The following is a 12,924-nucleotide window of genomic DNA, read 5'->3' on the forward strand; positions in this document are numbered from 1 at the left end:
GCAGGGAGGTTATTTCTGCCAGGCAGAGGGCAGCTAGATTTGCAGAGGGCAAGGGTCTAATACATGCACTTTCTAAGCACTGGACAAAAGCATGAAGAGAATCTGTCTGCTGAAGACATGCAAACTGCCCTCCAGACTATTTATGACTGAGAGAAGGGACATGCTCATTTTGAGTCAAGTCTTTGAACTATCAGTAGTTAGTCAGTAAAACATGGATCTTTGATACAGAAACCCCGAACTGCGTGAAAGCAAGCAGATTATTAGTCTTGCTTGCTGATCACCACACATTCCAGTGATTTATAATATGCTTATTTCTCCTTTGCATGATGCAAAAGGTGCATATGAACATGTCCACAACCTGTCATTTTAACAGGAGGACATTCCTCTCTCATCCATAGTGCACCATACACAAGGCACCATACACATAGAAATCAACTTAGGGTTGCAGATGAAGGTTAGGATTCAGGAAAGTATGGGTTGGAGCTCATTACATTATGTCATCACCGGTATGAGAGAATTGCTTGTCTGTCAAGTTAGGTTTGGGTTTAAGATCATGTTTAGCCACAGACTAAGAAACATCTGCACTGCCAGTAATGCAAACTGGGAAGAAAAGATGAGCTAGCGACCATTAGATATGGGAATCGTTACCCGTGATATCCGTAAACAGATCACCTCTTGCTGACCCAGGCCAATTGCTTAGGATGAGCACATATGTCTATGAAATTTCCTGGGCTATGTTTAAAAACAAGGCTAGAGATATGGTCATGCTTTGCTATTGCACCTGTTCACCAGATAGTTCCAGGGTCTGAACTTATCATCACAGAATGTTAGGGATTGGAAGGGACCTCGAAAGATCACCTAGTCCAAATTACCCACTGGAGCAGGAACACCTAGATGAGGTCAAACAGGAAGGCGTCCAGGTAGGTTTTGAATGTCTCCAGAGAAGGAGACCCCACAACCTCTCTAGGCAGCCTGTTCCAGTGCTCTGGCACCCTCACTGTGAAAAGGTTTCTTCCCATATTTAAGTGGAACCTCCTGTGTTCCAGTTTGAAACCTTTGCCCCTTGTCTTATCACTGGTTGTCACCGAGAAGAGCCTGGCTCCATCCTTGTGACACTCACCCTTTACATATCTATAAACGTTAATGAGGTCACCCCTCAGTCTCTTCTTTTCCAAGCTAAAGAGACCCAGCTCCCTCAGCCTTTCCTCATAAGGGAGATGCTCCACTCCCTTAATCATCTTTGTTGCCCTGTGCTAGACTCTCTCAAGCAGTTAAAATTATCATATTCACACAGATCCTGTAAGATGCAGATTCAGATGTCACATCATCGTTGAATTTGTCATTACTGAAGAGCTATGGGAAATTTGGGTACGAAAGATTGAATGAGTGGCACCCGTCACCCCTGCATGTGGCAAACCTCTTCCCAACCTGCTGTTACCATCACTGTTCGATGTCCACTGTCACAAACCTTACCCCAATCCTGCCCCATTACTTTAACTGGCAACTCATGCCAACCTCCAAACTCACAAGGAGGTATTTCCACCAAAATTTCCAATCTCTTTTCAAGCCATTCAAACCATGAAGGAGCCAGGGGTAAATACAATACTTCAAATGCTGGTAGTCAGAGCCTTAACCAAGCACAACAGGGAAAAGACTTAGGCTGAAGCTGTGAAACTAATCCAAACTGGATCACTTGATATTGGAATCTACCTGATCCTTGAGACCTCTTCTTTCACTGAAATTTGAAAATGTTCAAGTGTTTTGAGTCCTAGATATCTATGTTTCGACATAGTTCACTATGGAAAGTGATTAACTTCAATATTTCATTATGGTCAAAATTTTCAAAGATAATATGCAGTTTATGCAGGGGCTGTATTTCCTATGTAAACAATCCTATCCTGTTTTGTTGTCAAATTCATGGATCTTTATAGATGCAGAATTTGGATTAAATAAGAGGTAAAGAAAGAGTCAAAATAATGTCTCATTCCTTCCTTCTGAAGCTTATACCTATGATTTGGGCCACTGTAAAGATAAGTCTTCCATGGGGACTGTAGTTTACGATTCCTGCTTTGTGACACTGGATGAAATACCTCCCATGCTGCGTGGCAAATTCTACGGACACCCTCTAATCCCACACTGGCTCTGACTCTTGGGAAGTCCTGGCCACCCCCCAGCACAAGGGAAGCCCTCTCAATGCAGTTGCCAGTATGGGACTGAAACAGGAGATACTAGACACACTGATCTTTTGTGAGTACAAAGGGGACACCATTTTCCTAACTGATGATGACACCTGAGCTAAGCCAGTCCTTAGGGGGATGGGACACAAATGTAAAATCAGCCAGTCTGTGGGATCCTTCAATCCAAGGGTCTTCCTCTCAGCTGCCAGAAAGAGAAATTCACATAGTCTAGATACAGGGTTTTTTTCCAAACAGTTACAGCCAAGTGAGGCAGTTCCTCACTCTGCCCTGAGAATATCTGTCATGGAGAGGAGAAGGTGACACTACTCGCTCTTATAGACAAGGAGAGTCTCTTCGACCAAGATACGATGCACTGTTCAGCAAAAATCTGGTAGCTCTTTCATCTGTCCCTCTTGGGTCTATTCACAGATCTCTTCTTCATAGGCTACTCCTGATTTTGTAATTGTTGTATGTATAGTTTTTCCTCCTCCTTCACTTTCTCTCAGGCTGTGGCTACCAGATGCTAAATTGCTCTCTTCTCCTCCCAGTCACCTGCTAAGCTGCATGCTACTGGCCTTCACTCTTCTGCCACCTGTGTTTCAGGACCTCTTGTCCTGCTCCACTTCCTTGTGATACAGAGATAACATTTCTGTGTGTTAGATGGATGATAAAGCTGCATTTAAACGACTGTATTAAATGCCTATCAACGAACTAAACATAATCATGGTGTGTGCTCGTATTGTACAAACCACACTAACCAGACTACTCTTAACATCTTTTCTTTTAAAAAAAAGAAAAAAATAGTCACTGATTTCTTCTTGTGAAAGCTTACTAGGAGAATTATGAAAGCAAGGCCAAAATGATCAAACACTCCAAAGTTAGAAATTCACATTTACATTGTTATCCTTGCAGTAGTAGGAAAGTGCTGGGAAACGCCTTCGGCTGCGAAATTTAGAGCTTCCCACTATGATGTGTGCAGTCGCAGACTTTGGTACATACACTTCCGTAGGGTAAGAGTCACAGACCTGTGAAAGGAAACTCTGCTTATTTGGTGTACAAAATACAAGCAACATTATCCATCTCTACAGCAAAAAGGAAACACCAACAAACTCTAACCTTAGGCAATATTCCATCTCTATTGAATACACATCACTCACATCACTAACATTTCTTAAAATAGTCTTTTGAAGCTGGAAAGTATTAATTCTAATTTACAGGTGACAAAACTAAAGCAGAAGGGTTGAAGGGCTATATTTCCAAATGTTAATTCATGCCTCATTGAGAACGGACAGGCAGAACATACTTTCATACCAGAAAAGATTCATCATTATGTACAGCAAGGCTGTATTTACAGCTGTGGTTTCCTCTGTAACAGAATTTGGAAGGATGGGAGTGGGTCATGTTCCCAAACACACCTCTGTTATAATGGCAGGGGACTGTAGAGCTAATTTTTTCAGCAAAACTCATAATAATAATAAAAGACAAAAATAGGGACTTGGAGAAAAGAAATTAAATCTGTATGAAATGAGGATACCAGAAGGCAAGCAGCCCTGGCAATGCCCACCACTTCTGAAAGGAAACCAATGAGCCTGAAAAAAAGCCCAGAATTTCCTCTGAAGACAAGTGGGACACAAATGGGGTCGTGGTCTAACTTTCTTTTCCTGATACTGCCTGTAGCATTCTGGCTGGGGTCAAAAGGAGACCAAATATCCCTCTGGGACATTCTGAGATGTCTAAAGGCATTAGGATGCCCAGGAAGAAATAAGGTTCAGAGAGAGCCAGAGATACATAATGAGGGAGAAAGAAAAGGAAGGGCTTGTGGTTACAGATGCTTCTGTGGTGAACTGGGTTTTATTCATGATGCCATTTTTCCTATGCTGTATCTTAAAAGAGGTCAAACATATTCTCTGCTTGTTTTAACAAAAAGAAAACAAACCCTGACAGCACATTCAGTGTTCTCTGAGAACTTCACAGGCCTTCCTTAACATGGATGTGCTCCAGCAACAGAGCCAATGGAAAAACTTCCTTCAGAAATACTTTGGTTATTATTTCTCACAATTAATTAACATTCTAGGGACTTCAGTTGTACAAGACAACTAGGCAGGACAGCAGGCAGCTAAGAAGAGACATGACCTGTCAGATGACTGTGAAATATACTAACAGTCAATCACAGAGGAAAAACACTAATGTCAATCACAGAGGCTTTGATGGCTAGTGAGGAAAAAGTATTGCCAAGTTCACTGTTTCAAGTGTTGTTTGTTTGTTTGTTTGTTTGTTTAATTTAAATGAATGTATAGTAATTTTATATAACCCTACATGTCAGGAAAACGCTCATTCAGACATAACATTAAGTATGATTTAAGCTTCTACTGAGGCAGCTAAGCTCTAATTTTTAAAATTTACTGCATACAAGTTTGCTGTGCTTAATTTCCACATGCATAAGACAAAGATACATCCCTTTTACGTGCCTTTTTATGTGAAAGCATGGAAGAACTGCACCTTACTACATATATGTACAGCACTGAGCACAAAGAGACTCAGCATTAAGCACTTTGGTTGATTCACTTTACACCCTCTGTAACAGAAAAATCACTACGACTCACTCCGTAGTCTCTGTTTACATCACTAATCTGCCAGTAGTTGTTTGGAATACCCATCCGATTATATTCTTCATTGAGGTCCACAAGCTTCCAGCCTTGTTCTCGTTCTTCTTTATCTAATTTTGGATTGAATGAGAAACAATACAGCTCTTCGTATTTAACTGAATAGAAAGAAAGCAAACAAACAAAAATAGTAAAACACTTCAGATTTCTCATAGTGAAATCACACTTCAAAACCAAAATTTGTTATTGCCCTTTTTGTAGTTTCTCTTTTAAAATAGTATGCTTTGCTAGACAAAATGCATATCCTGGCTTATAACTACTTTCAAGTATATTTTAAAAGTACTGTGCTGTTTTGTTGCTTGTATGTGTTGCAATATTTGTGCCTTACTAATAATGCTATTTAAAGTATACTGTTTTGCTAGACCTCTTCTCCACTGGATTGTAAAGGCCTCCCTCAGCACAAAGACAGTGATAATATGCTTTCATCCAAAGAAAACAAAAGTCAGTGCCAGAATAAGCACTTTTTCTGCAAAAGAATTTGCTGGCCAGAGATAGCTTAGAAGTCCCTTTATTAATGTAACATCTGTCCTGTGACAAAGACAAAAGTTCTGAACAATGAACTATATAGCACAATCTTCCAAAAATGAACTAACTCAGAAGACTTTGTCCCTAGATCGGGAAGTTTCCAATAGATTAAATGAATTTTTAGTTTTGTAGACTGCAAAATTCTGTCTTTCATTTATTAGCAAAGACATTCGTGATACAGGTGTTGTAATAGTGTAAAAATAGCATATGTTATATCAATAATTTCATCATGAACTCATTTAAGTGACTATGCTACCTACCAACCTTGGTCAAGGACCATATAATAAACTTTGTTGGTGCTGCAGTTTTTAACTTTTTTTAGGAGTATATCTATATTTATGCAAATGAATGCCTTAATCCTGGTGACCAATAGCAGCCAGACACCATTACCATTAAATGCCAACTGTCACTGATAACACTACTTAGCATTTAGCTTGAAATCAACGTTCTCATTGCTACTTAAGATACTACAATATTATGTCACAGGGGTATGTTTCATCCTGACCAACAGAAAGCTTTAACTTCAGAACTGAAGTAAACTGTAAGTTGAGTCCTCCCTGATTTCATAGTTCCTCACTGATACCGGTGCTTCACAATATAATTTTAAGAAGATCAGTAAATGAAAACACTACACTTTCTTTTCTAATAATCTATACCTAATAAGCAGAGTATTAAAACACTAGAGTAAGGAATTTTTAGATATAAAAATAACAACAACAAAAACAACTACAATATTAATAACAATAAGGCTTCTACCTTTTTCAATAGGAAGTCTTTTGTATTTTGTTTATGCCTTTTAAAGGTGTAATTTAGATTATATTTAGCTTTTTAAAATTTCAATTAAAATGATTGTATATACACACAAAAGTATGAATCTAAGAAAAAAAAAATCATGTTAACTTTGTCAGGAAAATACTGAAAGTCAACAAAGTCATGAGTGAGGAGAAAGAAAATGATTTGCACATTGTCTTACAGTTCAAACTCTGTACTCTCTGATTTCAAACTTCTGTCATGGCACAGACTAGGAAGACAGTCGGGTTTATTTCTCATCTGCTAACATAAAGTTTTAGCATAATCCATAAATCCAATCTGAGCTCATTTTAATACAGTGTTTTTGGCAGTAATCTGAGCTCTTGTTTTTACTGCTTTGTTCACAGAAGAACTTTCCAACTGCTGTTCACAGGCACATGGGAAGCCTTTAAAAATCCACCTATTAAAATACATATGGGTTATTTATGACAGAAGTCTGACTCAATGTAACAAATATTATTACATGGTGATATCTACAGGTGGTAACAAAAATGTTCAAGTATTAATAGTCAGTTCCTTAAAGATCAGTTATCAGCTCTTCTCTAGCACTTCTAGGACCTTCTCTACTTTTTCACAGTTATTTTACCATTAGCATCTGTAATCCTATTATTACACCTCTAATAACTCTTATGGTCAGCTTGTTTCACAAAATGGGTTAATTAAGCAAAAAGGTCAAATTCAGCTGACAGCTTACCTTATTAAAATGCTATTAACAGCTGACAAGAATAAAATCAAACATAAATTTGCTCCTTTAGTGTAACTAGGCTATCAGATAACATAGAATATATGAAGCCAGTACAAAAGACAGGTTCTACTCAGGTTCAGCTATGGTAGAATGAATGGCAGAGAGTGAAAAACAGAGACTGAGTGAAATTTTCTCCTCATAGAGTAAAGATGATCTTATAATGTTGAGTATTACCTCAAGAACATACAGCTTTGCGCTCAGACAAAAAGACACAGCAGAGCACTGTCAAGGTGTGTTTGGCTCGATCTCCAATTGGAGTCTTCTAATTTTAAGTAAGCAAGATTTTATCCTGCCTCACAGGAAGACCAGATGTTTTGCTGGAGAAGGAAAACTACTGTGCAGCTGAACTATGCAAAGAGCTGATTCTGTGCTGCTCTTATTGCATCTTCTTCATCCGAACCTTCTTGTCCATTGCAGTCTGCCACTGGACTTGTATTCAGGGTCCATAGCTATTCTGCCCTTGGTCACTCTGCACGCCTGTATTGAAGCGTCCTGTTCTAGTGTGCTGCAGTACACACACCTCTTCTCGGCTCCGAGGAAAGTCCATTACAGAAACACATTCCTTCCAGCATGCATGAACACATACTTGCAACTGTCGCTCATAGAATTAATCCAGATTTACATCAGCAGAATCACTGACTGAATTTGTTTCATTGTTTTTAAATTTCTCTGATTACTTTCATCTTGCATCACCTAGTATATCATGTTATATCCACTGCAGTTGTATATTACTACTACTACTTCTACTATCCTAATTATAGAAGGTACTTTATAAAGTTCAGTAGCTGTGCTCACTGACTGCAGTTTTTTTACCTCTCTACATGCTAGATCATAGAGCAGAATCGTAGAATCATTTAGGTTGGAAAAGACCCTTAAGGTCATTAAGTTCAATAGTAAACCTAACAGTACAAAGCCCACAATAAGATAAAATTGGTGTTCTCCTAGCAAGATAAAAATTAAAGACAGTGTTATCACTTCTGTACAGACTGTGGTAAATGTTTTCTTTGCATACTGTCATGGTAAAGGACAGAGGTTGGTGTTGCATTTCTACAGTTATAATTTAAAACAAACAATCCAGAAGCCTTGTCAGCTAGGTCTTACAAGAGTAGTTATAATGCAGAGAATCAGATGTTGGACTTTGTTGCAACATTTGGATTTTCATTGAAAAGAGAAAAAGTTTAAAAAGGAATTTAATCTGAATTCAGAAATTCAAAAAGTGCACATTCAAAACCTAGCTAATAATAGGCATAGGCAGTCCAGTGAAATAAATCACCTATTTGCTGCAAAAGCTTTCACTGATTTTTAAGAAATTTATGCACAGCACAAAAAGGGAAAATTCAGACATCAACATGATCACTAATTATATCCCAAGTTTTTCATTACAGTAGGAACATAAAAATTCCCTTTATTTAGAGACTTGAAAGTATTTTCCTAAATTCATGTTTACACAAGTCATCAAGTAAACAAGTTACACATAGAATTATAGGGTATCTTATGGCCAATGATAGCCTAGAGCATAATTTTCAACAAAAATTCATGACATACTTTGTGGAATGAACTACTTGTTATGACGTGATTTCTTCATTGCTCTATAAGTGATCATTTTAATAAGCTCATCTGCTCAGGGACATTTTCTCTCATGACACGTCTCTAATAAAGCCTTTTTTCTTAAACTGCAAAGTGTGAAGATACACAGCTACATTTCTTCCATTACATTCTCCCTCTTCAGGACAAGAATTGACTTTTGTGCCTATTTCCATCTCGTACCTGGTCGTGTCAAACGTATCAGAGATATGTAAACATCATGGCAGTCTCGTTCCTGAGGAATGACCAGCTGGATGACCTGGAAGTTCTTGCAGCGGATCAGCAATGGGCAACCAGTGGCAGTGGTGGCCTGCTTCTCAATAGAGGAAATTTGGCTGTGAAGAACCTGCAAGAGAATTGAAATTGGTTATGTCAAATTATTCAAATCTTTAGGAAGAAAAATAATTATTTATAATTACGTATCAGGGCATGCATTGTAGTGTCCACTATTATTAGAGAAAATTCTCCTGTAGTTTTGTTTCTACCTTCAGCTCAGGCTCAAGTAGTGCCTGATACATCACCTGCAGACAAAGAAGTGTTTCTGTATTGTTTCAGCTGCTCAGTCATTAGCCTGGCTCCGCTATCCAAAGCTGTCTGTTCATTTGCTTTACTGTAAGCTAACAGTTGTCAAAAAAATGGGCTTTTTCCATCTATCTATACACTGAAAAGGTGAACCAGCACCAGTTAAATAAGGCTAAAATGTTGGCCCTCCTCATCAGCAGAATGGTAGTCCTGATGTAGTTTTATCTGCTGCATCAGATGAGATGAAATCTTACAAGAAGAATCCAGAGAGGAATAGTGGGACCAAAAGAGGATGGAGTTAATAATTAGTACAAAACTGGACAAAGGATTTGTAATTAATCGACATAAAAGACTCTCAAATGATATGACATTGGAACTATATCTGCACCTATATGTATACAGGCAACTCGTTACAGGTTCATCAAAATACCACGTTATTAAAAAAACAAAACAACCAACAAACCAAACAAAAAACCCACAAAACAGACAACAAAAAACCCACCAACCAAAACAACAAAATCACTGATCCAGAACAAGCAGTTAGAGAGAGCAGCAAGAGGTGACTGAGTCATGCTACTAATTCACATTCAAAGCATTTCTCCTCAGTTCTTCCTGGATGATAGGAGCAACACTGTAGTTTACAGCAGCTGTTCCTTGGTCGGTCACATCTGATATTCATATGGTGAAGGTCCTTCTATTCCTCTTACTGTGTAGCAATGTCCAGAATCCATTGAAAATTTTCAAACATTACCACATTGGAATTTCACATGCTTTGAAGTTATAAAAGCATCCATATAAACTAATTTACTATGTTTAAACTGTTTTGCAAGTTATTTTTAAATTGCCATCAATAAAGTGTCTCACACTTAACAGCTAACTGAAAAAATAAAAATACATACCCAAGTTTCTTTACGAGTTTCAGAAACATTCTCCACAAATATGACATGGGTAGCTGTTAAATACAAGGTTCCCAATGCAGCTTTTCTTGAAGATAAACGATCAAGTAACCGAACGTTTTCCACCTATACAAATAAATGACAGAGGGAAAAAAAGAAATAATTAGGTTATGACACAGCCTGCCATAGTGAGATCTTAACATCCACATCTCCTCCATTACAAAGTAAGTTCTCTTCAGTACCATATGAAATTACTACCAGAAGAGAAAATACAGTTATATTATGTGACCTGTTTCCAGATCTGCCTTAATGTTCATTTTCCCCTCCTCTTGTGGTACCTCTGTACCCAAAAATCTGTTAGCAAAGACTTCCAAAGACAATTTCTCACTTGATCTCTTCCATTTTATCTCACCTTACCAAAACTCTGTGATGTAAGGCAAGGCCTGGCCTTCAGCTAAACTCTAGCTGCATGTTGTCCATTCAACCCATTCCAGAATTATCAGTGATACATAGGAAGCTAAATTAAAAAAAAAATCATAACAATAACCAGGAGCTGGAAGTAGTAGAGTGTCTTTTTTCAGTGGGCCTCACTCAGGCTCCTGGGCAAGTCTCCATTGCTACCTCAAAAAGATGTTTCAGTGTTTGTGCCTACGGTCATATTAGGGCTGACAGCAGTGGCCACACCAGAAATTTTTGCCTTCAGTCACTTTACAATGGAAATCAAGGATTTCACATTTGCTACGCTGCCTCATTGGACACAAAACGGATGTTCTCTCTTTGTGATACTCCTGATAAGAAGCGAGACCATAACATGTTATTAACTCAGATAACCAGCTTGTGGCTTGCACACCATCAGTATTTTGTATATGACATGTGTCAGAGGCATTTGTCTGATTTGATATTAAATGGGATAAAAACCTGCCTAAAACAGTCAACAGATTGTTACCATGGATTTAGTTGGTTTCTCACTGCAAAAATTTTTAAACAAAAATTAGACACTTTTCCTAAAAAAAACCTACCTATTTCAAAGTTAAATCAAGGAATGTTGATGGCAAATATCATATAACTTGTAGTAAATTATCCAAAAGATCTCTTCTGGTTTTATAATGTTGGAATTACACCAGAACATACGCTTTTCACGCAAGCAGCACAGATCTGTGCAGCCTGCCCACTGCTACAAAAAAGATCTTCACCACACTGGCTGATCGTTTGTACCTCGTCTCTTCAACACTATACATAAGACTTACAATTTCTTTCATATACCTAGTCATTTTCAGGACTTGAAGCTGATAACTGTTGAAGAGATATGTCTCCATTAAAATCATAACGAGTTAGTCTTGTATCTGAAGTACAGAAGCTGACTTAAGTGTTGGTCTGAAAAAATGGAAGGTGTGGTGGGGGAAGAACAAAGTTTAAGAAGACTTTATCACTTTTGCATTGAAATAAATGTAATTTTGCACCAATTTCCTGAAAATCAGAATTGGGCACAACAAATACAAATAGAAAAGAGTAAGAAGATGAGCAAAATCAACTTGATTTTTAATAACGAAGAGATTCCAGATTACAGTGACAGAAACTTCCAAAAATGCTCGGAGATGGGATGTAGCCATGTATTCTCAAAATTTTACAGAAATAGTTCCACTGAAATCACACCAGAATAAGAATGATGCCAGCATCTAAGAATTACATGTTTACAATGTGTATTCCAAACAGATTGCACTATTTTAAAAACAGGAGTAAAGAAATCCTTAAAATCAAAATAGGCCAGTTTGGTAGCAAAATGCTTAAAAGCAACTGATTAGTGAAACCAAGTCTTTTCCCTCAAGGCCAGATATAATCTGCTTTAAACAAAAATAAAAGAGCTAGAAAGCATGGATAAAGTCTTTTCCCAGGACTATCTACTTCAGAGGTCATGTATTGGGGTGGGGAGGAATGGAAGAAACACAGCATTAACCCAGTAAGCAATCAGTAGTAAGCAAAAGAGAAGATAGAAAAGAGCAGGAATGATACAAACCAAAGATGTATGCAGTCCTGAACTCTAAAAAGAACCCACAAATAACAACAACAATAGGTGAGATTTGTCTGGACAAGCAAGGTACCTACACTGCAGTCCAGCCAACGAGGACTCTGCTGGACAGGCTCTGGTGGTGCACAAGGCAATCATCACCCCAGATAACACCCTACAAGCTGAGGTAGTTTAGACCAGGAAACACCAGCAAAGTAGACATCCCCTTGCTTGCTTTGAAACCGCCATCATTGGCAGGTGCACCATGCATTTGGTGAACAATTTTGTAAACAGGGAATGTTGTTCCTCATTTACTTTGTGCCACGCATGCTGTTACAGATCCTTCCCTCCATCCTATAATTTCCAGGCTGGAGAGCCCAACTTTATGTAGTTGTGACCTTTATGGAAGCTATTCCAGACAAGCTCTTCCACATTTCTGGTCCTACAAGAGGTCTACTTCTTGAGATGAGGACAAAAGTGCAAACAGAATTCAAGATTTGGGTGTACAATAGGTTTGTGTAGTAGAACAATGATGTTTGCTGTTTTGTTCTCTATTAGATTTTTAAAATTCTTCAAACATTGCTTGCATTTTTGTCCTCTGCTGAATACAGTGTTTTGTTTGTTTGTTTGTTGTTTTGGTTGATTGGTTGGTTTTTTGTTTGTTTGTTTTTTAAGAAATACCAATTTAAACTCAAAGTCATGTCTACATACATAAAACCTATCCATGTGTATTATTTTACATTTATCAGTAATTAATTTAGTCCATCAGTATCATGAGGTATTGCTGCAAACACCTACAGCAATCTATCACTTTCTTTAACTGAATAATGTATCAGTGAACTTCGCTACCTCTGGCCTCTCCTCCCCTCCCTCTGTCTTTCAAAACATTTTTAAATTGAACACCACAGGCTCTTAAAGACCTGTTGGATCTCTAGTGATGAATTCCTACCAGTGCAAAATGGACAATATAGTCTTACTATTTGCTTCTTAATTTTTA

At 38.0% G+C, this 12,924-nt stretch overlaps 1 protein-coding gene across 4 annotated transcripts in view; it reads right to left on the reverse strand.

The window, feature by feature from the left end:
• MTMR7 (myotubularin related protein 7) overlaps positions 1-12,924 on the reverse strand; it is a 51,648-nt gene that overhangs the window by 23,015 nt on the left and 15,709 nt on the right. For 2 of the 4 annotated variants that reach the window (XM_071807543.1, XM_065837760.2), the window contains exons 2-5: positions 9,926-10,048; positions 8,688-8,850; positions 4,781-4,938; positions 3,074-3,202 (exon numbers count right to left, since the gene is read on the reverse strand). In XM_071807543.1, the coding sequence (XP_071663644.1) occupies positions 3,074-3,202; positions 4,781-4,938; positions 8,688-8,850; positions 9,926-10,048 (573 nt within the window). Of the gene's footprint in view, positions 1-3,073; positions 3,203-4,780; positions 4,939-6,338; positions 6,507-8,687; positions 8,851-9,925; positions 10,049-12,924 lie in introns of those variants that run through there. The other 2 variants (XM_065837762.2, XM_071807544.1) reach the window with 2 other exon arrangements.

Source organism: Patagioenas fasciata, chromosome 4 (genome assembly GCF_037038585.1).
Source record: "Patagioenas fasciata isolate bPatFas1 chromosome 4, bPatFas1.hap1, whole genome shotgun sequence".
NCBI classification, from domain to species: Eukaryota; Metazoa; Chordata; class Aves; order Columbiformes; family Columbidae; genus Patagioenas; species Patagioenas fasciata.